We start from the raw sequence: 27,257 nt of genomic DNA, 5'->3' as shown, positions 1-27,257 counted from the left end.
GTGAATGCAAACTTATTTGGAAACAGAGTCTCTGCAGATGTAATCAAGCTTCAGATGAGGTCACTAGGGTGACCCTAATCCAATACAACTGCTGTCCTTACTAGAGGAGGAGGGATACCGGGACAGACACACAAGGGAGGAACACCACGTAACAGATGGTGGAAGAGATTGAAGGGCTGCAGCTGCGAGCTGAGAGCGCCTAGGACTGCTGGCAACCCCCCAGAACCGAGCAAGAGGAGAGGAAGGATGCTTCCCTCTGGATTTCTGAGGGAGCCTGACCCTGCCAACACTTTGATTTCAGACTTCAGCCTCCAGAACTGTGAGACAATACATTTCTGTTTTTTTCAAGCTGTGTAGTTTGTGGCACTTGTTACAGCAGACCTAGGAAATGAATACAGAGTTAGGCAAACTGCCCATGACCCCAGGGAGGGTGATGGCCGAGGACACACCAGAACACAACCTTTGTGACTCCTACTCCAGGGTCTGTCCCCCATCCTGGGCTTTATTCCTCTGAGGCACCACAGCTAAGTTGTATGCATGTATGTTTTCTTACTTCTTGTTTTTGTTCCAGATTTCTATAATAATTTCCCTCAAATAGACTTCCCTTGTCTCCCCCTTTTTGTTTTGAAAAACTTTAGACAGATACATTGAAAGAATAACACAACGAACACACATATTCCCTACACCTACACTCACCAATTAACATTTTGCCATGTTTATTTCTCTCATTCTTTCTATGTTTACTTTTGTCTTGAGCACTTGAAAGTTTGCAGACCTCAGGACATTTCACATCTAAAATGTTTCATCATGTATCTCCTAAGAGCAAAGACATTCTCCTTCATAATGATCAGATTCAAGGAATTTAACACCAAAAGGATAATCAAATAAAGATTATATTCAAATTTCTCCAACTTCCCCCCAAATATCTTTTATAGATAGTTTTTTCCTTCCTCCCCTCCCCTTCCCTCTACTGTCCTTTCCTTCAGTTTCCTTCACCATCTTATCCTCCAGCTGCCAGGTCTCTTTCTCTTTTAATTGGGAGCATTTACCCACTTTTTTTTTTTTATCTTTTCCAACATTACAATTTTGAAGAGTCAGAGCCAATTGCCTAACAGAGTGTCCCACAATCTGGTTTTGTCTGCTTGTTTCCTCATGATTAGATTCAGGTTAACCATTCCTTGGTAGGAATATTACCCAGGTGAGGCTGTGCACTTCCCATGGCATCTCTGGCAGAACTTCATGGCGGTCAACAACGCCATCGCTGAGGATGTTGGGTTCGCTGGTGATGGTGGTACCTGTCAGGTCTCCCCACTGTAAAGTTACCATTTTTTTCCTGTTGTAATTAATGAATTATCTGCGGGGGATATTTGAGAGAAGACTTGTTCTTAACTACTTAATACAGTACATCCAGAGTAAACAACAAATGCTGACTTGGTATTAGATATCACTCCACAGCTGAAATACAACACCTAACACGCCCTACTTGATTTACCACATGTTTTCCATAAGGGTTCTAGGGGGGTTAAGGTTAAAACTAACCCTCCTCCTTTACAAACCACCTGCCCACAGAAATCTGAAGGTCACTCTCATGGCTTCAGCAGCACATATAATATTATTGAAGTTTTGGTCTCAGGCAAGATTTCTGACTCATTAAAATTTACATTGAAACTTAAGAAGGCATACCAAAAAAAGTTAACTATATCAAAGAGTAAAGCCCTAGGTAGAACACCCCAATGCTTAAAGCACAAAATTACATTAGGTAAATCAAAGGTTTGCTTCTCAGCATGTCAGCATCATGACAGCCCAAGTGTCACGGATAACATAGAGCTTATAAAATTACACTTGTGGCAGCATGGTATTTTCCTTGTTGGCTACCACAAATAACATGAACTTGAGAATGCAGGACAAAAATAGATCTCCAAAGCCATGTCAATCATTTCTGAGAGGTCAAAACCCCTTGTGGCTTTAATTGGAAATTACTGCCTTGGTAATTAGTATAATAACACGAAAACACACGTAAATCTCTGAGTGAACATTAAGCAGGGTGATTATGACCCATCAGTCACCAAGGCCACCCTCAGGGCCTTCCTATGCCACCGGATGTTTGGTTCTGCTGTGAATTCCTGTGGAGTTTTTTCTGTATTTGTTGCAGGAAGGGGGACGCCTTCCAGGGCCCAAGAGTGGGCTCTTGTCTAACACTCGGAAATGAATTGTTGGAGGAGACACACGTGCTGACAGAGCAAGAGACTTCAGTGGGAAGGAGCACCCGTGTGGAGAGCAGGAGGGAAAGGGAACCCAGGAGGGACTGCTATGCCACGTGGCTCACAGTCCCGGGTTTTATGGTGATGGGATTAGTTTCTGGATTAGTCTCTGGCTGATCATTCTGACTCAGGGTCCTTCCTGGTGGTGCACGCATGGCTCAGCCAAGCTGGATTCCAGCGAGGAGGATTCTGGGAGGTTGGTAGGACATACGGCTGGCGTCTCCTTTTGACCTTTCCCGAATTCTTCTGGTTGGTGGTGGCTTGTTAGTTCCATGTGCTTACCAGGACCTCCTGTTGTAAAATAACTCATGCAAATGGTTACTGTGGTGCTGGCCAGGGTGGGCAGCTTCAGTCAGTGTTTCCCCTAACACATTGATTTCCCCACTGGATTGCAAGTTCCATGAGAACAGGGGCTTGGTCCTGTTTGCCCTCCAGTGTCCAGAACAGTGTCTGGTGCACGTTGGGTGTCCAACAATTATTGGTTGAATGAAGGAATGACTCAGTACTCTTCAAGGTTAGGTCAGTTCAACATTTCTAAGCAAGAGATGTAACGTCATGACCCCTTCACCATCTTTTAACTTAATTATAAAATTTGCTGCTTGGGAGTGTGTGTAAAGGGCCCTTCTTAACTTCTCTATCTTAATCTCCAACAGCTTAGCTGGTCATTTCAGGGTGGACAGCACACCTCTGTGTGCCAGACCACATCACGATTCTATCCCTTGAGGCCATGTTTCCCTCTCTCTCTACCTCTCTCTCTCTTAGCAAAGCAGGAACCAGGAAGGACATGGAATATTCCATCATCTCATCATCACTAGTGTGTTTATATTCTTCCAATATTCCATTGCTGAGTTGCTAAAGGTCATGGGGAGAACGAAGCCTGTGGATTGTTAATAGAGTGTATAATTTGCTTAAATAACATTTTTTCTGGGCTTCCCTGGTGGCGTAGTGGTTGAGAGTCCGCCTGCCGATGCAGGGAACACGGGTTCATTCCCCGGTCCAGGAGGACCCCACATGCCGCGGAGCAGCTGGGCCCGTGGGCCATGGCCACTGAGCCTGTGCGTCCGGAGCCTGTGCTCCGCAACGGGAGAGGCCACAACAGTGAGAGGCCCGCGTACCGCAAAAAAACAAAAAAAACAAAACAAAAAAACCCCACATTTTTTTCTGTACTTGATTTTGTCTAGAAATATTGTGACATACAATTTTGATTCATTTGCTTTAATATATGACAGTTAAGCAAAATAAATGATCTGCCCTATAAACATTATTTTGCTGTCATTGTTCATGTGCAGATGGAGGTTTCAAGGAAGCTGAAAGAATCAACCAATACACATATTCACTTGAATCAAGACCCTCCAGACTCAGAGATGGAAGACAGTGCAGAGCAGAGAAGGAGAGAAGGGCCAGGAGAGAGGCTCTCCTTCCAGGAGAAAGTAGCAATAATAAAACTTTAAATATAAGAATAGTAGTAGTTTGTGCTTGTTGCATGCTTATTACTTCTTTTACAACAGCCCTATGCAGTAAGACTGTTATTCCCATTGTAGAGAGGAGGAAACTAAAGCTTAGCAAGGTTGTGACTTGACAGTAGTAAGGAGTGGGCAAGAATTTGAATCCTCTGACTTCAGAGGTTCTTACTTCACCACACACGGGGCTGCTTCCAAACGCACAGTAGAAGAAGAGCCTGTTATTTGCAAGTGTTGTTTTGTAAATTTTCAAGGAAATCTTTGATCATTTCTTAAAGTATTTATGCTGGGAGGAACTAAGGGCAGATAAGTTCCTGTAAGAGTTCACATAGGGGAATCCCTACAAGTGTTCTTTTTAAATCTAATATCTTTTGATATTCAGCCCTTTTATCATCTTTGTCATTCTCCTTGAATCCCTCTTCAAAGATGAAACATTCTCTAAAATTATGGATATAGCTCAACTCCTGAGAGGCATCCATTTGCAAATAGATGAAAAGCTTTTCTACTGTAGGTGAGATGAACAAGGCAGACTGAAAATGTGACACGTTAAATATGCTACTGCCACTGACCTGCTCAGACACACAGATACAATGGCTCACTCTTTCTCCTGTCCCCTGGTGAAAAATTAGGGGAAATAAAGGGCCCGTATATATAAAGGTTATTTTTTAATCCAACACCTGGAAAGAAGTAGAAGGTTTACAATCATCAAGCTTAATTTTATCTAAACTTCTTAAGATTTTATGTGGGTGGGGGTGAGACGGGGGTGGGAATCCTTCTAAAACTAGTATTCATGTTGGCAACAGCGGCTTTCCAATGCTACAGTTCAAATTCTGCACCAGTGCAGGCACAGTGTTTTTCTCTTACACCTACCCTCCCCCTGCACTCCCCCAGACACATACTAGAAAAACATTCAAAACCAGTTTTAAAAAGCAAGTGGGGCTTCCCTGGTGGCGCAGTGGTTGAGAGTCCGCCTGCCGATGCAGGGGACACGGGTTCGTGCCCCGGTCTGGGAAGATCCCACGTGCCGCGGAGCGGCTGGGCCCGTGAGCCATGGCCGCTGAGCCTGCGCGTCCGGAGCCTGTGCTCCGCAACGGGAGAGGCCACAGCAGTGAGAGGCCTGCATACCGCAAAATAAACAAATTAAATTAAAAAATAAAAAGCAAGTGTATTTTTTTTCTTTCTCACAAATTAATTTCCCCTTAATGTAGATGTGGTTAAACCACTGACAGGCAAACAGCAGGAATGCCTTTATATGAGTGTATCTTTCTTCCAACCCCAGCACAAATATAACCATCCATAACAAGGGCTCCTAACCTTTTGGATTTCAAGGACCAATAAATGAATGAACACATGAAACTTTGGATGATCCAAGGTTGCCAAGTTTCAATTTGCAATGAAAGAAAACAAATAATAATACATATTACCACCATGACTTCATAAAGCAAAGGACAACATAATAGGAGAAAGAATGTCAGTACATAATTGCAAAATAAAGAATTTGTTTTAATCTTAAAGTTAGCTTATGGAATTTAGTTTTATTCTCACTCTGCCACAAGTCAGTGAAAATTCTATCAGAGACTGGCACTGGTCCTGGGAGCAACATTTGGCCACCACTGATCTAAAAGAGGTCTTTCCTGATTATCATCTCCCTCCACCACTGGGTGGAACTAATCCCCTTCTTTCTCCTCAAGCATTTTGTGAATACTTCTGCTATATCACACTGTTTCATAATTATTCCTTTTTTTTTTTTTTTTTTTTGCAGTACGTGGGCCTCTCACTGTTGTGGCCTCTCCCGTTGCGGAGCACAGGCTCAGGACGCGCAGGCTCAGCGGCCATGGCTCATGGGCCCAGCCGCTCCGCGGCACGTGGGATCCTCCCGGACCGGGGCATGAACCCGTGTCCCCTGCATCGGCAGGCGGACTCCCAACCACTGCGCCACCAGGGAAGCCCTCATAATTATTCCTGTTAATATTTATCTAGCAGCTAGACCACAAGTTTTTAAAGGCACAAAGATTGTGTCTTACCTTTTTATCCACGTACAGAACATGGCACAAAACCTAGAACACAGTAAGCACTCTAAGAGAACTTATCAAATTAATTTGTACATAAGTCAGTCAAATGTAAAGAGAAAATTCTCTCCCTAGACAAAACTGACCATCTTATTTGCAAACTGGCATACCACAATAGGCCCTGGAGGGAGGTCCTAGAGGTATGTAAAGGAAGTTATAACAACATCAAATACCATTGGCACACAGCTATGGCTTGCAAATTTTAATTGAAGTTTAAATAATTAGTCAACATCATTGTTCTGAAAAACAATCTCGGCTAAGAAATTGGTTTGGGGTCGTGTTTAAACATGGAGAGTGACATCGATTTATACATACCTCAAATGAAAATGGAATTTCCTGATGCAGAACAGAGTAAGAATCAAGAGGTAGGGTAATAGCCAGCAGCAGATGAGATCCACTGTGTTCATTTATGCAGGTGGTTTATTGGTGAGTCATGGATCTGTGGTCTGAATACTGAACACTGACCCGGCAGTTTCCTAAATTCAGGAAAACAACATGTCCTAATTTATTACCCTGACATAATTTGGCCACAGATCAGCAATGCAGTAAAAATATATTCCATAAAAATATCTTTATGGATTTTCTCATTACATTGACAAATGAGGGGTGGAATCACCTTATGGGGGGCGGAATCACCAAAAACTTCTATCCTTTATACACATATATCTCCATGAAGCAAAGAACATAAAAAGGGGAAGGAATTAAAATGATAATCAATTGTTTCCTAGACTGTCTCTTAAGAAACAATTGACAAATTCAGAGGCTGTCAGCCTATACAGTGTTATGTTAGCTATTACTTTTCACTTCTTAGTGGTACCCAACAGTTAAATCATTTAGTGTTGTCCCATGGATCAAATTTAAATTTACCTTTAGCAGTGATTAAATAGTTATGAAGCTACACGAAGCTTTATGGATAAAATTGTGGCAGCATTGGCAACAGTAAGTGGGATCAGAGGAAGAAAACTGAAACCCAGAGCCTCACAGCTTGCTGTGCTCATTCACCTATTCTTCAGGCTAAAGAAATGAAAACAGCTCTGGGGGCCAAACTTGAGCATATCTGAATCCAGTGCTTTTGTAGAAGCAACATCATGCAGGCACAGCTACATGATTTCCTCACTGAGGCTGGCAGGCCCCAAGGATCCCACCCCTGGGACTCATGCCCTGTGGACTCCTTTCCAAACTTTACCAGCGTTGGTTTGTGTGACCAATAGGATACAGAAGTGATTGTACGTCACTTCTGAGATTAAGTCATAAAAGACTTTGCAGCTTCTGCCTCGAAGTCTCTCTCTTTGTCTCTCTCAGATCACTGGCTCTGGAAAAGCCAGCTCCTATGTTGTGAGCAGCCCTAAAGAGAGGCCTGTGAGGTAAGAAACTGAAATGTTCCGTGAACAGCCATGTGAGTGAGTTGGAAACAGTCTCCAGCCCCAGTCAAGCTTTCAGATGACTACAGCCCCAGCAGACAGCTTGACTGCAACCTTAGCAGCCACTGAGCTAGAGCCACCCAGCTAAGCCGCTCCCAGATTCCTGGCCCTCAGGAACCAAGTGAGAAAATATGTGTTTGTTGGTTTAAGCTGCTAATTTTGGAGGTGATTTGTTACTCAGCAATAGGTAACTAATACACCCACTGTGATCTTGAGTAAGTTAGATAAATTAATTGAGCCTCTGCTTCTTCATCTATAAAATGGGGACTGATATAAATAGAAATATATTTATACTTAATTTCCTTTGTTCCAGAACAAATTTAATACTACTTTCAGGGATACATAAAATATAAGGAAGCATAGATTAAAAGAGGAGGGAGGATAGAAAAACAACGATAGGGGAAAAATAAGAAATGGGAAAGAGGTTAAAAAATAATACATTACGGGCTTCCCTGGTGGCGCAGTGGTTGAGAGTCCGCCTGCCGATGCAGGGGACACGGGATCGTTCCCCGGTCCGGGAGGACCCCACATGCCGCGAAGCAGCTGGGCCCGTGGGCCATGGCCGCTGAGCCTGCGCGTCCAGAGCCTGTGCTCCGCAACGGAAGAGGCCACAACAGTGAGAGGCCCGCGTACCGCAAAAAAAAAATAATAATAATACATTACACACATGTTAAAACTGGGCCACAATCTGGCTCTGAAACTTAGCATAATTCCTCCAGCCTCCTCCTACCCCACCCCCACAAGTGCACCACACACACATAAGGTCAGATGTTAGCTCAGAGTCCAAAAACTTTAAAAAGAAAACCCCCTTTTTTTTTTGCGGTACGCGGGCCTCTCACTGTTGTGGCCTCTCCCGTTGCGGAGCACAGGCTCCGGACGCGCAGGCTCAGCGGCCATGGCTCACAGGCCCAGCTGCTCCGCGGCATGTGGGATCTTCCTGGACCGAGGCACGAACCCGCATCCCCTGCATCGTCAGGCAGACTCTCAACCACTGTGCCACCAGGAAAGCCCAAGAAAATCCAATTATTGAAGAAACATATAATTATACTTAGTGCTAACATGGATGAGAATTTTCCTTGGGCACTCCCTAAAGCAGACACTGTATGGGGTACAGGCTCAGGCCTTCACACTCAGGGGTAATTTAAGGAAATGGGATGATGACACTATGTCTCGTATCATACCAGCCCATAGTGGGGCTTATACAACAGTGTCTGCTGTTACTACTGCCATTCAGGGCAGAGTTTTACCAGTACTACAGCTCATCTCTAAAAAAGGTTTTCCCTTCACAGCCTAATACTCTTGACTTTCCATCCTCATCAATATTAAATATAGTCCTTTTTCCCCCACAAACTTAATGGAAACAGCTGTGGAAAATCCTGGATATTCCAAATAGTTTCTCATATTCCTTACATTGCAATAAGAAACGCAGTGGACATAAATGTCCACCCTCATGGTCACTCATGATGAAAGCTTTGGGCCTCTTTGATACCCTCCCCTTTAAACACTTTCTTATTGACCTCACCACCAAGTCTTAATGTTTTCAGTAATGTCTCTTCCCATCTGACCCCTCCTTTATATTCTTGCTGCCACTGCCTAGCTCTGAGTTTTAACTCTTTACTGTCATATTTAGGCAATAGCCCTGTATTAGTCAGCTCCGGCTGCCATAACAAAATACCATAGACTCGGCAGCTTAAACAAAAGACACTAATTTCTCACAGTTTTGGAGGCTGGGAAATCCAAAAGCAAGGTACTGGCTGATTCTGTTTCCTGGTGAGGGTGCTTTTTCCTGGCTTGTAGATGGCCCCCTTCTCCATGTCTCCTAACATGGTAGAGGGAGAGAGAGGGGAAGAGAGAGAGAGAAATCTCCCTGGTGTCTCTTTTTGTAAGGGAACTAACCCCCCACCCCCATTCATGAGGGCACCATCCTCATGATCTCATCTAAACCTAATCACCTCCCAAAGGCCCCACATCCTAACCCTTCACATTGGGGGTTATGGAGGGAGACACGAGAGGGAGGAGATAGGTGGATGTATGTATATGTATAGCTGATTCACTTTGTAATACAGCAGAAACTAACACACCATTGTAAAGCAATTATATTCCAATAAAGGTGTTAAAAAAATAAAAAAAAAAAGAATTGTGGGGGACATTTCAGTCCATAGTAAGTCTCCAGTCTTTCCCAGTAGAACCAAAATGAATATGATTGTAAGAGCACTTTTTCTCTCTTCTTTCATCCGGACTTAGTCAAGTGTCAGCCTGGGTCCAGGCTGCAGCATGAGAAAATCTGACATCTTTGATATTAAAGAACCCAAACGCCTGCCCCAACTCTAATTCCTGTTCTTCACCCAACATAGCTCTTCCACTCACATTTGCTCCCTCTTTTCTCTGGGCCTTTGCTGTACTGTGAAATCCAGAACACAACACCACCACTCCCTTTCTGCAGCCAATTCCATCCTTTAAACCTAGCTGAAATCCTAGCTGAGAACTGAGAGTCTGAGTTGGAAGGACTCCAAAGGTTACTCTGTCCAACCCTCAGCCTCATTCATGCATCACCTATTCACCAACCCAACATTCATTTGGTAACTTCTAAGCCAGGTAAAAATGAATATGATAGATTCAGCCCCCAAAGAGGTCACAGTTTGCACAGGGAGACTGGAATGCAAATGATTACAATGTAAGTACAATGTTCAAGACCTGAACAAAGTGCTTTGGGAGCACATTCTTTGACACTTGTCTAGATTCTACTTGAATACCTCCAGGGACAGGAAACTCAGCTCATTCCATTTCAGAAAACTATAACCAAATCAAGTTAGCACACTGAGTGTAAATCTAACTTCTACATATTTACTCTAGTTTTTTCAAACTCCAGAGGTTTCAAAGATAAATCTAGATTTCTTTTCATATGTCTGTCACTTAGGTATTTGAAGACCATACCATAAATATCCCTAAATTTCTTACATGTTCTGATTCTAGGCTCTTCACCCTGTTGGCTGCCCTCCTCTGGCTCCACTGAAGATTTTTTATACCCTTCAAAGTTTGTTGGGGATTCACCAAGGTAAAATGGAGGGAGGCTATCCCTTCCTTAGTTCTTACCTTAATGCAAACTAAGATCACGTTTACCTTCTGTGGAGGGAAGGGGGCACCCTTACTATATATTGTAGAAAATCAAAGTTTGCAGTGATTCTTTTTTTCTCCCTCATTCATCTAAGTGATCTCTCCTCTTGAATGGCTCATATTGGGGCTTGTTCATACTATCTTGTATTATCAGTTAATTTTTTAATGTATAAATCTAAGCTCTCTACCTAAACAGAAGGATTCTTGGGGGGGGGGTAAGGATACTTTTATTATTCATATTTTCCTTTAATAAGTATGTGAATGAATGAACAAGTGTTAAGAGAGAAAAGCCCTATGGTATGCAGAGCAACACCCCTTTCTAAAAGATGTCCACACCACAATCCCCAGAACCTGTGAATATGCTATGCTACATGGCACGGGGGTGATTAAGTATGCAGATGGGTTTATGGTTGTTGATGAACTGACTTTAAAGTAAAGAGATTATCACCCAGCAGGCCCAATGTAATCACAAGAAGGCAATAGAGATCACAGTGAGAGTGATCTGAAGATGCTACTCTCTCCCTTTGAAGATGGAGAAAGGAGCCATGGGTCAAGGAACTGCAGTAGCATTTCATCGCTGGCTGAGGCAAGAAAACAGATTCTCACCTAAAGCCTCCAGAAGGGAATGCAGCTCTGCTGACACCTTGATTTTAGCCAACTGAGACCCATTTTAGACTTTTGACTTCCAGAACTGTAAGCTATGTGTGCCATTTTAATCCACTAGATTTGTGGTAATTTGTTACAACAGCAATAGGAAATTCATTCAGGTGCTACTATTTTGTGCTACTTGCCAGCCATCATTTGGCATTTTCCTTTAGATTATCATTAATCCTTATAACGCTCTTTAGATTTTAAAAGTGTTGAAGCTATTGGGTAAATTTGGAAAGATTAACCAGCTAGTAAGAAGCAGAGCTAGGATTTGAACTCTGGTGTCTCTGGCTCCAACTTATGCTTGTTTTACAAAACCACAATGCCTTCAGAAGGGATAAAATCACAACCCAGATATTGTACCTTAGTAATTCCCTAAACATTTTTTTTTAATATTTATTTATTTGGCTGTGCCAGGTCTCAGCTGCAGCATGCGGGGTCTTCGTTGCTGGTGTGGGATCTTTAGTTGCAGCATGCGAACTCTTAGTTGCGGCACGTGGGATCTAGTTTCCTGACCAGGGATCAAACCCAGGCCCTTTGCATTGGGAGCGTGGAGTCTTACCCAGTGGGACACCAGGGAAGTCCCCTAAATATTCTGATTAGACTTCCCGAGTCCATTATTCCTAGCAGAAACTGGATACATAATTCGATAGCTCTTATTAACATTCTTCCTCTGTCTTCTTTCTCTCCGTGAACTTTTCCCTCTCCTGTTGATATGCTTAAATATAAAATATTGTAAACTGAACATACAGCTTTAAATAGATTAAATTGTTCACTTCATATCACATGTCAACTATAGTTTATTACTAGGATGTGAATTGAATACATTAGGTATTCATCTACAAATATTTATAACATCTAGTTTCCAAGGAAAACATGGTTGTATAGCTGATATCTTGGGGTAAGGGGTGCGGTGGCTTGAAGCAGGACCTTGGTCCTTGTCTTCTTTGAAGAAAGAATTCAGCAAAGAGACAGACTGTGAAGGAGATAAAGCATTTATTAGAAGCAAAGTACATGTGGAAGATCATACAGGTGGACTTGGAGTGAGGCGCAGAATGGGGACGGCTTAGGTTGCTTACGTGGATACAGCCTTCCAGAGTGTCTCTGGCCAATCATCTCACTAGTGTCCATACTTGGCTGGACTCAGGGCCCTCCCTGGTACATGAATCTCTCAATCCAGATGGATTCCAGTGTGAAGGTTTCTGGGAGCTTGGCAGGACATACTATGGGTTGACACCCCTCCTTCCTTTGAACCCTGAGGACCTTCTCTATGCCTGTGTGGGCTAGGAAATCCCTTTGACCACAAGAATGTGAAAAATGTGGTCACTCTGTCTTTCATCCAGTCAGGGCCTGATGCTCCTGCAGGTGTCTTATCTCAAGGTGTTAGCAGGGGCCAGTTGTAGCTGCTCAGCCTGGGGCCCATCTATCTCCTACCTCGAAACTACAATTGTTTTTCCGGAAAAAACATAACCAAACACTTCAGTGCTCTGACAAGAATGGCCATTCAGTGGTGATACACTTATCTGTGCAAAATTTATTGCTGGTTACAGATACAATAACAAGGGTGGAAATTTTGCAATTATAAGGATATAGTTTATCCTCAAATCTATAACGAAAATGTGAAACTTTCTGTAGTTCCTCAATTATCACAATTCACCTGTTGCAACATGCTACTTTTGTCTCTACTTGAAACGAGTTCATTATTGATCACCTATTGTGTGCAGTGGTCACTATAACATAGTGCTTTAGAACGCAAGCTAAGATGCAAGGCAGATGATTGTACTACTTCCTACTTATGTAAATAGCGCCAATCACCCTCAGTGAGACTCAAGTTTCCTCTCCTGTGAAATGGATATAATGGTGACACCTACCTCATATGAGAGTTATGAGGATATAATGAGACAATGCATTTAGAACAGGGGATAGTATAAAGTAAGCACTCACTACCTGTTAGTTCTCACTATACGCCAAGCTGTGGGTTTATATGCATGTATAAAAGAGACAGGATCCCTGCCCTTAAGAAGCTTATACTCTTACAGTTAAGGTGTACAGGTAAGCAAAGAATTATAGTTTTTAAGAAGTGTGCAGATCAGCAGCTACTATTTTTGAGTTCACAGTGTGGGAGCTTCTGCTGAAGTCCGCATATTGGCGTGACCTGCTTCAGGGGCACCCATGACCGGGCACCTGCTGTAAAGTGCTCTAGACCCACCCCAAGGTCTCAGTTCCCCTGAAACCCTTCACCTTTTACCCTCTGTGTTCTGGAGAATTATCTACAGAATTACAAAAAGTAATGAATGAAAAAGTAATCCTGCCTGATTATCTGATGGCTGGAGTAGAATACCCCTTCCCCCAAACATATCATCCTTAATATTTAAAGACAGCACCATAAGCAGGGATTTCTGAAATAAAGCAACTCTAGATACCCACTTTTCGTATTCTTTGTCGTGTTAAATTAATGCACAGAAGCTTCCTCCTTCCCAGGAGATTTTTGTCCCTAATTCTGTAAGAGAACGATGATATATATATTTCCCTCAAACATACTACTGCCTCATGTATTCTGATGAGAATGGACTACTTTTAAAATATTAAATAAGACAAAACTGAATGCACCTATAACAGCCTCTGGCCCACAAGAAATGAGCCGTATTACATGATCTGTTTCTTTCTTACAGATGATTTGTTGATCTCAGTGCATAACTCCAAATAATTTAATTTCAAAGAAGCAGTTCTCAACCCCAGGATGGTAATAAAACAGGTACCTATTGCTTACATACTTAGTAAGTACTTGCTGATTTCCTATCCAAGACCTGGAGGAGTTAAAGATGAGTGTCTAGCAGCCTCTCTTCCCTCTAATCACTGATTTTGGCAAAGGCCATGGTAGTTCACCAGGCATCAGGCTGACAGCATCTCAGACCCACTTGCAGGTCTATTTTAAGCTTCCTGGCTGGCACCACTGAGATTCTACTGGACTATCTCCATGTGGTCACAGCTAACCTCCAATACCCCCAAGGGTTTTTATCATCCACCCACAAGAACACCAGGCCAATCTGGCTGAGCACTTGCTCATCTCCAGGTTTATTCTAGGGCAAGAAAATGACTACATGTTAATGGTCTAATTCAGGAACTGTCTTTCATTTTTGTTATCACAAAAAACACTGTGTAGACAAAACAGGTACGTTTGTGCAGTGCTTTCTTTGTACCATACTATTTTAGAAGCCCCTTCCTTTCTCCTTGCCTGCCCTTACAACAATCCTGTGTTGTTCAGTGCTACTTTTATCTACCTTCCAATGTCACAGTGTCAACAGGTGTTCTGGTGACTAAAACAGTCCGTGGGGTCAGAGCAGCAAACCCAAAGACCTTCCCTGGCCTTGGCCAGATGGCCATGTGATAAACAAACAGCACTTCTGAAGCAAGCCTATTTACTGGGTGGCCAAATGGAGCTCCATCTAGAGACAGGAAGAAAGCCAGGCCAGAGGAAAGACAAGATTGAGACGCTAAAGAATCTCCCCCAGTGGTACAAGCAGTTGGTTCCTCTGCAGACGTACTATGACTTTATTTAGAACATACTTATCACTGAATCATACAACTTTGTAGCTAGAGAACAAAACTTACACCTCTAAATGAGTTTATTTCAAAGCCATTACTTTGGGGAGCCTTTATTCTGACTCCAGAAATACTTTGGCACTGCCTTCAGTTCTCATGACAAATTCTTTTGACTATATTTACTGGTGGCGAATACCAATTTTTTGAGAGTGGGTGGTATTTTCAGAAATAGGTCATTCAGAACTATTAGCAGAAGGGAATCAATACTACTTTGGTGTAAAAACCAAGGTGCTAGTTATAGTAAACTAAGTTGGAGTTTCCTGGGCAGATCCAAAAACAATTTGAAAAGGTAATTTAAAAAGGGCTCTGAATAATGGCAATGTTGGTGTGGAATAATGAGATATGCCACCAAGATGATCTGAAGAAGTCATTGATATGGAGGTATATATTCTGGAGTCTCATGATTCTATTTTCACAATCACTAGGAAAAAGTTTATAGACAACAGGCAAGCCTAGTGTAAACTTCATTTCTGAGTTCTCAGGCAGAAATTCTCAAAATAAAAATCCACTTACCTTCAATTACCTGGTCTCCATGTCTGCAACGTAGGGGCTAAGAGGCAGTGACATTCCTCATGTAAATAAATTACTTTAACCTGATTTCCTAAGGTTCTAAGAATCTCCAATCTATTAATATTATGACTTCTTAGTATCTAGCTGTAGAACATATTCCACTTGAGGGTCTGGGTTTCCTACTCGCTAGGAGTCCTTAATTAAAACAAACACACTCATCTGGACATGTCTATAATACTAATAATAGCTGATACTTATATAGCCCTTACTACCTGCTTGTACTTACTTAACATGATATGTATCAACTCAATACAACCCTGAGAGGTTAAAAAGTTTTAAAATATTACTATTTTTATTCCTATCTTACTTATGAAAGAACTGAGCCAGGAAGAGGTTGCCCAAGGCCACACAGTAAGTTGCAGAGCTGGGACTGGAACTCAGGCAGTCTATCTCCAGCTGTGCTCTTACTCACTTTGCTATATACCACCCTATACTGCCTCTATGAGACCACAGAAAACCAGATACATAAATCAGATACTCAATAGAATAAAGGACAATGAAAAATATTTACAAACTTGGGCTTCTCTGGTGGCGCAGTGGTTGAGAGTCCGCCTGCCGATGCAGAGGACGCGGGTTCGTGCCCCGGTCCGGGAGGATCCCACGGCCGCTGAGCCTGCGCGTCCGGAGCCTGTGCTCCGCAACGGGAGAGGCCACAGCAGTGAGAGGTACGCGTACCGCAAAAAAAAAAAAAAAAAAAAAAAATATATATATATATATATATATATATATATATATTTACAAACTTATGGGATGCTCATTTGAGAAGTAGAAAGGAGGGGTGAAGTGAGGCAAGACCCATGTAAAATGGGATGAAGGCCACATAAAGATAGCCACAAGAGTTCCATGGGCAGCCTGGTGCTGGGCAAAAAGGCCCTCTAATTTATTTAGAGAATAGAGAAGGCAGTTGGAAAGACGTAGGAGTTATAAAGAACCAGTTCCTGGCACTGTTTTGTGTCTATAAAAATTTTCCTTTATTACATAAAAATCAGATAATGCAAATTAATAAAAACAAAACTCCACAATACTGTTAACATGACAGTTTTTATATCCAGCTCACATCACTTTATGAACTTTATTTTCTAGTAAGCAGACATGCTTAATAAATCAAAGTAAACTGTTTAACAGTAGGCGGGTTAAGTGCAATGATCTACCTGATACCATCTCCGAGGAAGCTTTTAGAAGTCACTATCAGTGACTCATTTCCCATAAAGAGGGGATTACGTGTGGACAGAAGGAAGTGAAATAGCCCTTGACATGTCTTCCCTTTAACCCCAAGCTGCCAATACCACCCCAATACAACTCGTCTCACAGAAGGGGAAACTGAGTCTTATGGAGAGGAAATGACTTGGATGAAAGTCCTGACACAAGAGTCCAGGGCTCTTCCCACTTCGTCACAAATGCAGACTGCATTCTACCCTTTTCCTTGTAACCATTCAGGGCAAGTAAGTCAATACTGATTTCAAAGCCCTTCAGAAAACGTGAGCACACACCTACTCTACAGGGGAAAGAATTCCTTCATCACAACTTCCTCTTGCTGCTGTTTAGACCGCCTTTCTCTCCCTGGGCCCTGAGAGGTGCCCAGAAAATGACAGAAAACATCCACGGCAACACTCCTAAAATCTGCAAAGTATCAAATGAATGAGGCCACAGATACTCCCGGGTTATTACGCCTTGTTATTCCAGGCAGGGGCGACTGCAGCGAATGCAGTTTCCCGTTGGGCAGGGAGCCGCCCCAACAGCCTAAACCTACGAAGCCCCGGCCCATTCGCAAGGCGCGGGATAGGCTCGGCCAGCCCCCCGCCAGAGGCCAGAGATTCGCGGAAGCCTGCCCGGCAGGCAGAAGCCGGTCCCGGGGCCCAGCTCGCTTTGGGATGCTGGTTCGGGCCAGACGCTTCCTCCAACCCGTTCCGCCGCCAACCCAGTAACGGCGCGCAGCCCCACCCTCCACCAGGCAACCAGGCGCGGGCGCGGTCACGTGAGGCGGGCCCGCGGAACCAATGGGCACCTCGCGCGGAATGGAAGGGATTGTCTGACCCCCATGACGTCACAAAGCCGGCGGGGAGCGCGCCGCTCTTCCGCTCCCACGAGCCGGGCAGCTGCCAGCTCTCCTCCTCTCCGCCCACTCGCCACTGCGCAGCCAATCGGAAGGCGGGAAGAGCTCCGGCCCGAAAGTGTGGGCGGGGTAGGGTGGCTGCCCTGCGGGGCAGGGTCGCTGAGTGGGCCGGGCTGGGGCAAGGGGCCGAGCTACGGGGAGTTGCGCCGGGCTGCGTGGAAGGACCGCCCGGAGGTGCCGCCGCCGCGGCCGCCTCCTTGTTGAGAAGAAGCGGCTCCTCCCCTGCCGTGCCCGGTTCGTATTCCCTACTCCGGGCCCCGAGCCGGCCCTTCCGGAATCCTCCTCCACCAGCCCAAAGTTGTGAGGGGGCGGCCGGCGCGCTTGGGGAGCGGCGGCCGCGGGCGTGCGGAGGGACTAACCCCGGAGCGCCAGGTGCGCGTGAGGGCGTCGGGACCGCAGCGGGCGTGGCGGCGCTGGGGGCAGCCGCAGGCTCGGGGTGGTGGGCGGGCCCGCCGCGCCCGCTGTCAGCGCCGGGGGCGCCGTGGGGACCCGCGGGAGGGTGGGCTCCCGGGAGGTGCGACGCAGGTGGCGCGGCGTCTCTGCCTGAGGGTTTCCCCTTACACACCTCGAGTCCAGGGTGATCCCACAGTCAGCCGCCGCGGGCCGACCCTCAGTTTTCAGGACTGAAGCCGGTGCGGCGTGGGCGGGCGGAGGATGCCGCGCGCCCGTGGGCTCCGCTCCCGGGCTGGATGGACGGGCCGGTCCCGGGGCGCGCTTCTGCGGGCGTTGGGGCCCCCGCCGCCTCCACTGTAGCTCTGCCTCTCCCGCGGGGTGGGTTGGTTTGTTTGGTTTCCTTCTTCTCCCCACCCCTTTTTTCCTCCTCCATCCTCTTCCCCCCTCCTAGCCCCATTCACCGGGCTGGGGCGAGACCTCGCCCCTCCTCCGCTCCCGCCTCCCCTGCCGCCGCCTCCTCCTCTAATGAGCATCTCTGCCTTGCTTTCAATGGGCCGGTGCTGCTGTCGCTGCTGCTGTCCGCGCGGGTTGTGGATGTTGTCGGCTCCGTGTTGTGATGACAGGAGAATGTGTGTGTGTCCCGGGCCCAGACGAATTGGTAGGTATTCACTTAACTACCTGCGTTGGGTACCCAGGAAGGATGTTGACTGATTTTGTGTGTGGATGGTTTTAGGTGGGTCGGCGTGGAATTAAGAGGTGAGATAGATAGCTTTGATACCTTAGTGAGTGCAATTTTCAGGTAGGGACAAAGGAAACTAATCAAACAAGTGCTGGCTTAGGGCTTCGTGTCTTCCGAAGGCAACCGGTTTCTTCATTCATGTAGAGATAACAGGAGCTGTGAAATGTCTAGACATTAACCAAAAATGCTGAAAAATCGCAGAGAGTCTTTATGCAGGGTGTTTAATGCAATCAAATTACGTAAACTGGGGTTCTGACACATTTAATGATTAGTATAGCATTTTTTTTTTCGTTTACACCAAAATTTTTGCAAACCTAAAGAGCTCTGGAGTCGGTACAGTAATTGCATTCTCTAATTTCTTCTGCGAGTTTATTGATGAAGTTGAATCATTTCTTGGCACAAACTCTGTTGAGCACATCAGTAAGAATGGATGGATCTCTTTCCTGTTGCTGGTTACAGCTCATCTTTCCTTATTAGTCGTGGGCAAAATTGGCAAAATCTGCCTAAGACTAAGATGCTGCATATAAGGTGGCTAAGTCTGGATCATGGGATAGGACCTTTTAAGTGAAATTGTGGCCAGAAATAACTGGAAAATTTGACAGTGCTTCAGTTTACCACAACTGTACCTTGCTGCGGTTCTTCCTGCCTCATCAAGAGCCGTCTACTTCATTAATTTAGCAAGTTTGTCGACAGAAGTTTTGATTTCATGGGGTTTTGTTGTTGAATCACAGGATATTCAGAAGGATACTCAGAGTTTTTTGAATGCTCACTTAATGGTTTATGAAAGCATTTGAAAGTACTTCGACTTCTAGTAGTAACTGGTCTGATGGAGAGAGTATGTTACTTGTACTGGTGGTGATAGAATGTTCATTAATCACAGAGAAGGTAACTTCCCTAAGAATTTGACTTTTGGAGGCATGTTGGGAGTCAGTCCATATGCTAAGCCCCTGAGTAACTGAAAGATAGAGTTAATAAAATTCACTCTCTGCTTTTTTGTTTTTAATGTTGAGAATTTATGCCTGAAGGAAAAATGTATGTTAGAGTGCTTGCTGTTTGAATTTACGTATTACTCAAAGCATCTGCTGCATGAATCGGTTCTTTTTGCCACAATAGTTCATTTTGCAGTCAATTTCAAAAGCAGGAGGATTGTCAAAGCAAAGGAATTTAAGGAAAGTGTGGGTTTCCTGGACTTGTTATTCCTTGATCAGACACCATATAGTCAAATCCTGGTATGCATCTATCTGTGAAAACCCCCCTCCAAACACACACACACACACAGTACTTTGATTCAATCTACATTCCATACAGAAATACACGTTTTCCCTCTAAGATTCTTAAGTTTTAAAGTAAGCATAAATGCAAACGTATATAAAGTTACAGAGAAAATTTATTTTCATTAAGATTGGTGTCTGTTTACATTTTTAATAACAGAAAAAATCTTTATACAAAGCATGAAATAAGTTAATGTGCTTTCTGCATACAAACCTAGCAAGAGATATGATTCATATCTAGAAGCCAGTGTCATGTGGCCCCACGTTTGAGCACATCTCCTGGCTCAGTCATGTACACTTAACCTTTGGATGACTTTCAGGTATTCAGTTTGAAGTGCCGTTAGTTAAGTGGTTAGTCTTGATAGATCCCTGTTCTTCTGGAATTTCTGTTTTTCATGACTGCCTTTCAGAATACTTATTTAGTTATTGATTTTATTTCCAAAATTCTAATCATTTCCTTCTGTTGCCTAATCTTGTCCTCAATTTTGTAAACAAATCCCTTCTTAAATAGTGTAGTTAAAATAACGGTACTTTCTATCACATGCAAAAGGAGTTCTATATGACTGGCTTATACAGCACTTATTACAGAAGCAAATTCAGTGTTTTCTCTGCCCCCTTCACCGCATTCCACTTATCTTTTTTCTAACTGTGTTTCAAAAGAGGGTGCGTGAAAATAATGTAATATATTCTAACACTCTCTATGATATTTGTAAAATGTTTTCTTACTGTGTTCAACCTTAGGAAGGAATAGTTGATATTCAGACTCAGATGGTTTTATATTCCTTATTCCCTTTTGTTTACTGCATTTGTTTTCTTATTTAAAATATAAAGCCTGTTTATTTATAGGCCAGATGAATACTTTGATGCAATACCTCAAGAATTCAGGGGAAATATATGTTACAAGAGGGATTCTCTTCTTGTAAAAATTACCTGAATTAATGATACATGTTTATTAAATTTTCTAGATAAATGCCCAGCAAAATGTTTTCAGTGTCACATAGTAAGTTACATGATTTTGGTTTATTCATGATTATAATGCTCTACCTTTTTTAGCCAAACCTTAGACCATTAGACTACTATTTCACTGTTTATTAATTTCCAAGTGCAAATAGATAACCTTTTTATAAAATGTAAGAGAAAATATTTTTCTAGGGGTGAATTCTACTTGGGATCCATTGTAGACGAAAATCATATTTCTGTAGCTTTCTTTCATGGCTGATAAGCAGAGGAAAACGGTAGCAAGTAAATTAAATTCCAGAACTGCGACCATTTATGTTATTAACAGAGTTTTAGAGCTGCTCGAATACTTAGTTTTTTTTTATCACAAAGAATACACTAAAATTAAACAACAAATAAATGAACCCTGCATTTAATATCAAAGCCTCACTTCAATGCACACTTTTTATAAAGGCACAGAGTCCAGGAAGCGTGCTCAGATAGCATCTGCTCTGATGTGTTCACGTACAGCTTAGGAAAGCAAGGCTCAAAGCGGTGATCCAGCTTTTCCAGGATTATGTGGTGAATTGGTGGCAGACCTATGTCCCTAAACCTGCCAAATTGGCACAGTGGTCTGGAGAAACATTGTTTGCAAGACCATCTACTAGGATGCAGGGAGGGCATTTTGGAGCTTCTATTTTTATTCATTATGTAAAATTTTTCTTGTACAGGTTATAATGAACATGATATTAATGTAGTAGCATACGTATATAACTTACAAATAATTCACGAATACACACAGGTTGGGGCTGCATCCCAACACTTTTATAGTAGTAGCCATGTGTATCAAATGCTAACAATCGACCACTGGTCTAGAAACAGGATCTTCATAAATGGGAGAAGTCCCTGTGCAATTTGGGAGATCCACGGCCTTTTTTAAGGATAGGGAGAAGGGTGATTGGCCAGGTAGACTGCCACTGCATAATGTTATATAACCTTCGTCTCCTCCACTCTCCCCAGCCAGATCTATTGTACATTCTGCACAGTTTGTGCTGCACAAAGAAATACAAGGAAGAGAGAAAAGTAAAGCTCGACGACAGTTCAGTCCTGGCTCCATAAGTGATTGGGAGGTGTGCTTAACAGAGTATATCCTGTAGAAATAGTACATGATATGTGTGTAAAATGTAGTGCCTTAGGAGGCACAGGGAGCCTGTAGATTCACCTGCTAAACATTTGTTATGAAAGCAAAAATAGATTAAGTAATCAGAATGTAACTTTTGCTGTCTAGGAATCCCAGTCAGAAGTTCCAGCCTGCCGCTGTTCTCTGATGCCATGCCAGCACCAACTCAACTGTTTTTCCCTCTGATCCGTCACTGTGAACTGAGCAGAATCTATGGCACTGCATGTTACTGCCACCACAGACATCTCTGCTGCTCACCCCCTTACATTCCTCAGAGTCGCCTGAGATACACACCCCATCCGGCATATGCTACCTTTTATAGGCCAAAGGAGAGCTGGTGGCAGTACACCCAAGGAAGGAGATACGCTTCCACACCACAGAAATTTTACCTTACACCTCCACAAGTCAACAGCATCCTGAAAGCTAATGAATACAGTTTCAAAGTGCCAGAATTTGATGGCAAAAATGTCAGTTCTGTCCTTGGATTTGACAGCAATCAGCTGCCTGCGAATGCACCCATTGAGGACCGGAGAAGTGCAGCAACCTGCTTGCAGACCAGAGGGATGCTTTTGGGGGTTTTCGATGGCCATGCAGGCTGTGCTTGCTCCCAGGCGGTCAGTGAAAGACTCTTTTATTATATTGCTGTCTCTCTGTTACCCCATGAGACTTTGCTAGAGATCGAAAATGCGGTGGAGAGCGGTCGAGCACTGCTCCCCATTCTCCAGTGGCACAAGCATCCCAATGATTACTTCAGTAAGGAGGCGTCCAAATTATATTTCAACAGCTTGAGGACTTACTGGCAAGAGCTTATAGACCTTAACACTGGGGAGTCGACTGAAATTGATGTTAAGGAGGCTTTGGTTAATGCTTTCAAGAGGCTTGATAATGACATCTCCTTGGAGGCTCAAGTCGGTGATCCCAATTCTTTCCTCAACTACCTGGTGCTTCGAGTGGCATTTTCTGGGGCCACAGCTTGTGTGGCCCATGTGGATGGTGTTGACCTTCATGTGGCCAATACTGGTGATAGCAGAGCCATGCTGGGTGTTCAGGAAGAGGACGGCTCTTGGTCAGCAGTCACTCTATCTAATGACCACAATGCTCAGAATGAAAGAGAAGTGGAACGCCTGAAATTGGAGCACCCAAAGAATGAGGCCAAGAGTGTGGTGAAACAGGATCGGCTGCTTGGCTTACTGATGCCTTTTAGGGCTTTTGGAGACGTAAAGTTCAAATGGAGCATTGACCTTCAAAAGAGAGTGATAGAATCTGGCCCAGACCAGCTGAATGACAACGAATATACCAAGTTTATCCCTCCTAATTATTACACACCTCCTTATCTCACTGCTGAGCCAGAAGTAACTTACCACCGATTAAGGCCACAGGATAAATTTCTGGTATTGGCGACTGATGGATTGTGGGAGACAATGCATAGGCAGGATGTGGTTAGGATTGTGGGCGAGTACCTAACAGGCATGCATCACCAACAGCCAATAGCTGTTGGTGGCTATAAGGTGACTCTGGGACAGATGCATGGCCTTTTAACAGAAAGGAGAGCCAAGATGTCATCGGTATTTGAGGATCAGAATGCAGCAACCCATCTAATTCGCCATGCTGTGGGCAACAACGAGTTTGGGGCTGTTGATCACGAGCGCCTCTCCAAAATGCTTAGTCTTCCTGAAGAGCTTGCTAGGATGTACAGGGATGACATTACAATCATTGTAGTTCAGTTCAATTCTCATGTCGTAGGGGCATATCAAAACCAGGAATAGTGAGTGGATCTTACCCTGGCAGTTCTCACGTGAAATAGATTTAAAGAGCAGATAGAGTTTTAAAAGATACTAATATAGTAAACATTTCCAGTGGGTCATTCTAAGCATTTCCCCATTTGATACTCTAGTCAGCCAAGTAGTCCAAGTTGACTTTGTAGCCAGGTGGCAGGATCCTGAGTCTCCTTCTGCTTAGCTCGGACCTCACAGCACTTGCAGTTGAGGCACGTCAGTTCCTTACTGCAGATGTCTTATGACATTGGCTTCTTTTTTCAACCTGAGAAAATCAGGATGACCTTACAAACAGGATCTTGAATAGGCCCAAAGCAAGGAACTTGCTGGGCATATTCTCTTGGTAAAACGAAAAAACATTATTCACACCTGCAGACCCCTTTCATCACCAAGATTCCACTGTACATGAGAACATTTATTTATTGCATGATCTCCTAGATATACAGCCTATGCATTATTCATATAACTTTATTTTAACCTGAAGTAGTTTTCAAATCCAGTGCTTTAAGCCATAAAGGACCGAGAACCAAGTAATCTGAATTTGTAAGTGTGTGTGCTTATTTGACTGGAATCCTGCTTAAATGGAAAAACAAACGCTACCCCCTTCCCCACCCCTGATTACCTAATGTGATTGAAACATTTTCTATCTTGCCACACACTTGAAGACAATAAAGGTATTTAGTTTTATCTACTCTTATTGATGTTAAATAAAGGAAAAATAATTTTTTCAGTTTATATTAATGAAAAGCTTTATTTAGTTTGAAATAAAAGATCCAGAATGAAGAGAAGAGACTGATATGTTCAATTACTGTCATCTGCAGCCACGAGCACGTCACTCTTATCATGTAATCCCCCGAAGCGTGGCATGCTGTGTGTGCTGGGTAGACTGCTGCTGGGAAATCATACTTCTAATTTAGTAGTGATAATAATTTTCATCACTTTTGGACTTTTAAGGATGACACATATAAAATAAATTTAAATATATAATTTTGGGGAGTAAGGTTTAATATTACCTTCGGGTGCTGAAATGAGGAGGAAGTTTTTTGTTTTTCCCCACTTAGATGTAGGTCAATTAAAATCATTGGTTTAAAAATTACTAAATGCTTTAAACATATTGCAGCTTATAAATAGGAATGTTAAGATATATACATGAGAAATTTTTAAAGGTAACTATTGTGCATGCCTCATGCTTAATGGAACACTTAGCAGCATCAAGTATTGTTTGCAGCAGTCACCATAATTATATGCAGTCTCTTCCAATGCTGTATCAAAGTAAATGAAAATAAATATATTCAAATTGGCTTTTTGGGAGCTTATTTAATATGCATCAAATGGCATTTTGTTCCCGTGTTTAATGGTGATCCATGTACAGCTGTGCATATATTTTCATCACTTATTGTAGTATCACTGATAAAAGAATGGCTATGACTATGTTTGATTTTCACATAGATTTTAATACAAAACATGATCAGTTTTCCCTTGTGTAATTAGCTGAGGGGTGTTTAGGTCCTTTCGGATTTCTGTAGAATATGAACTAGATATCCAAGGACTCCCTCTGTACTGTGGACACTGAAGCAAGGTAGAATTGGCTGCAAAATTTGTTCCAATTGAAAATAGACTCAGGAAGATTGCAGCTCAGAAGACCATATGTTTGTTTTCTGAGGTCTATTTTTTTTCCTTTTTTTTTTTTCCTTTTTTTTTTTTCCCTTGAGTCAGCTTGGAACTTTCCTCCCAGGCAGTATTTTGGAGGGGGAAAAGCTATTGTACTATATACTTATTTATAAATGTTTTGACAGAGACTTCATCTTTTAATGAAATATATGTAGAATGCAGTAGCAGTTAAAACTCATTTTCAGGCTACTATTTGAATTTCTCTTGAACACCACCACTAAAGAGTTCCACATTATCTTATACTTAGTAAAGTCTCGTCTCTATATAGTACAGTATATATAAATTTGGTTTCCCATGGTCATGATCAAGATAGTAATTCTTATTATTACACAAGAAACTTGGTCTGCTGTCCAAAAGCCTGTCTACTCTCTATAGAAGTGAAAATGCAGTGTGGAGTTAACAGTATGGAAATGAAAATAATGAAAATGAAAATAATTGGATGTTAGAAATATGAATATTATCATCTAAAAAAAGTTGAGATTTTATTATAATTGGTTGTCACTGTGATTTGATATCTAGAATTAAAGAATATGTGTAAACTTTCATGGTATTTAGCCTTAAACTTTTTTTAATTTATACTTTCTAACATATGTATCAACTTCTGTATTTAGTCAGTGGCTCATGGTATTTATAATACGTCCTTAGCTAGTTAAATGGGATGGTGGTATGGTACACAGTACTTGGGGAAAACAACTGTCTTGTATCTGTGTGAAGAAAGGTGAAAAGTTCATATATAATATAGAGAATGGTCAGAGAAATGCCCACAGTGAATTAAAGCTTCATATCTGCTTTCTGAATGACCTGTGTTGGTTTTTAATTAATAGTAAGATTCATTAGATGCTTTCTGTGGGGGTAGATTATACTTAACTTTAGGATCCTCTAGATAGATAGTACTTTAAAAAAAAAACAAAACGAGGGTATAGTTTACATTCAGTAAAATGCACAGGTTTTAAATGTGTAGTTTGAGATTTGGTAACCACAACCCAATAAAGATATAGAACTTTTCCATTACTCCAGCAGAAAATTCCCTCATGCCACCTTCCAGTTAATCCTTCCCCACAAAACTATTGTTCTGACTTCTGTCACCATAGATCGGTGTTACTTGTTCTAGAAATTCATACAAATGAAATCATATAATATGTACTCTTTTGTATCTGACGGTGGTTCATTTTTTTGAGGTTCATTTATGTTGAGTGTATTCATAGTCTCTTCCTTATTACCAAGTAGCATTCCATAGTATGAATATATCACAATTTATCCATTGTTGATGGGCATTATTAGCCCCCTTCCTCTCCCCTTTTAGAGCTAACTTTTAGGTTAGCAATTCCCAGGGATATTATTTGGTTGAAGTATAGATTTAACATTGCAGATGTGATTGATTACAGGTGAGTTTTATGTTCCGTACCTTAATGCTAGGACTTTTTAAAAAATGCCCTTTAAACAAGTGATGAAAATGTTTCATGGTGAAAAATTTGGAGGGATTAGGGAGTGGTCCTTTGCTAATGACCTCTCTGTACCTCTCCCACTGATAATCTTGTTGAGTTGATTTAGTTCATTAAGTGATTGAGCTAATGACTATCCTATAAGAAAAAGACAAATAATACCTCGGTTTTTGATGGTCCTGGTTTATCACTCCATCGGCCATTGCTGTGATTAGGGTTGGGGAAGGAAGTGGCTTAAATGCTGACTGTTAAGTTAGGACTGGGATGGTGTAGCTGACTTGAATATCTCTGCTTTTATTAAACTAAATTAATACTTCCTAGAACAAGCTTTCCTGCTCACTAGTCAAACACATGCCTGAATATGGGTTATTGTTAGCTCTGTCTTTGGGTATAGCAAGAGGGTCTAGGTAACTGCTATCCTTAGTCTGTAGGTGAACATACCTTAATTATGATCTTTATCATAAATAAAACAATTGCTATTCACTATAGAATTTTTCAGATCGTCAAAAGCTGAGGCCTGGGCAAGCTGGGTAAATGAAGACGTTAATGGTATCTGAGTTAACTTGTTACAGTATGAAGGTCACTTCCTTT

The 27,257-nt window shown here is 42.6% G+C and overlaps 1 protein-coding gene and 1 long non-coding RNA gene across 7 annotated transcripts; one reads left to right on the top strand and one right to left on the bottom strand.

Annotated features, from left to right (window-relative positions):
- Window positions 1–262: 262 nt before the first annotated feature.
- Window positions 263–17,944, bottom strand: LOC137210163 (uncharacterized). Of its 2 annotated transcripts, none has more exons than XR_010936287.1 (3): window positions 17,825–17,944; window positions 6,106–6,266; window positions 263–2,552 (listed from the first exon to the last, which is right to left on the bottom strand). It is a non-coding gene; the product is annotated as an uncharacterized lncRNA (long non-coding RNA). The 2 variants fall into 2 exon arrangements; XR_010936288.1 differs by lacking the exon at window positions 17,825–17,944 and adding an exon at window positions 15,662–15,766.
- PDP1 (pyruvate dehydrogenase phosphatase catalytic subunit 1) lies at window positions 17,344–26,021 on the top strand. 5 transcript variants are annotated; one of them, XM_067711781.1, is made up of 3 exons: window positions 17,372–17,493; window positions 18,276–18,310; window positions 21,887–26,021. In XM_067711781.1, exons 2-3 carry the CDS (start codon window positions 18,280–18,282, stop codon window positions 23,542–23,544), a joined length of 1,689 nt encoding a protein of 562 aa, XP_067567882.1. In that variant the 5' UTR covers window positions 17,372–17,493; window positions 18,276–18,279; the 3' UTR covers window positions 23,545–26,021. The 5 variants fall into 5 exon arrangements, with proteins under 5 accessions (XP_067567881.1, XP_067567882.1, XP_067567880.1 ...); XM_067711778.1 differs by lacking the exon at window positions 17,372–17,493 and adding an exon at window positions 17,548–17,631; XM_067711777.1 differs by lacking the exon at window positions 17,372–17,493 and adding an exon at window positions 17,901–18,030.
- Window positions 26,022–27,257: the final 1,236 nt, after the last annotated feature.

This window comes from Pseudorca crassidens, chromosome 17 (genome assembly GCF_039906515.1).
Source record: "Pseudorca crassidens isolate mPseCra1 chromosome 17, mPseCra1.hap1, whole genome shotgun sequence".
In the NCBI taxonomy this organism is placed as follows: Eukaryota; Metazoa; Chordata; class Mammalia; order Artiodactyla; family Delphinidae; genus Pseudorca; species Pseudorca crassidens.
The sequence above is the reverse complement of the archived record's forward strand: the minus strand, read 5'-3'. Positions and strand labels throughout refer to the sequence as shown.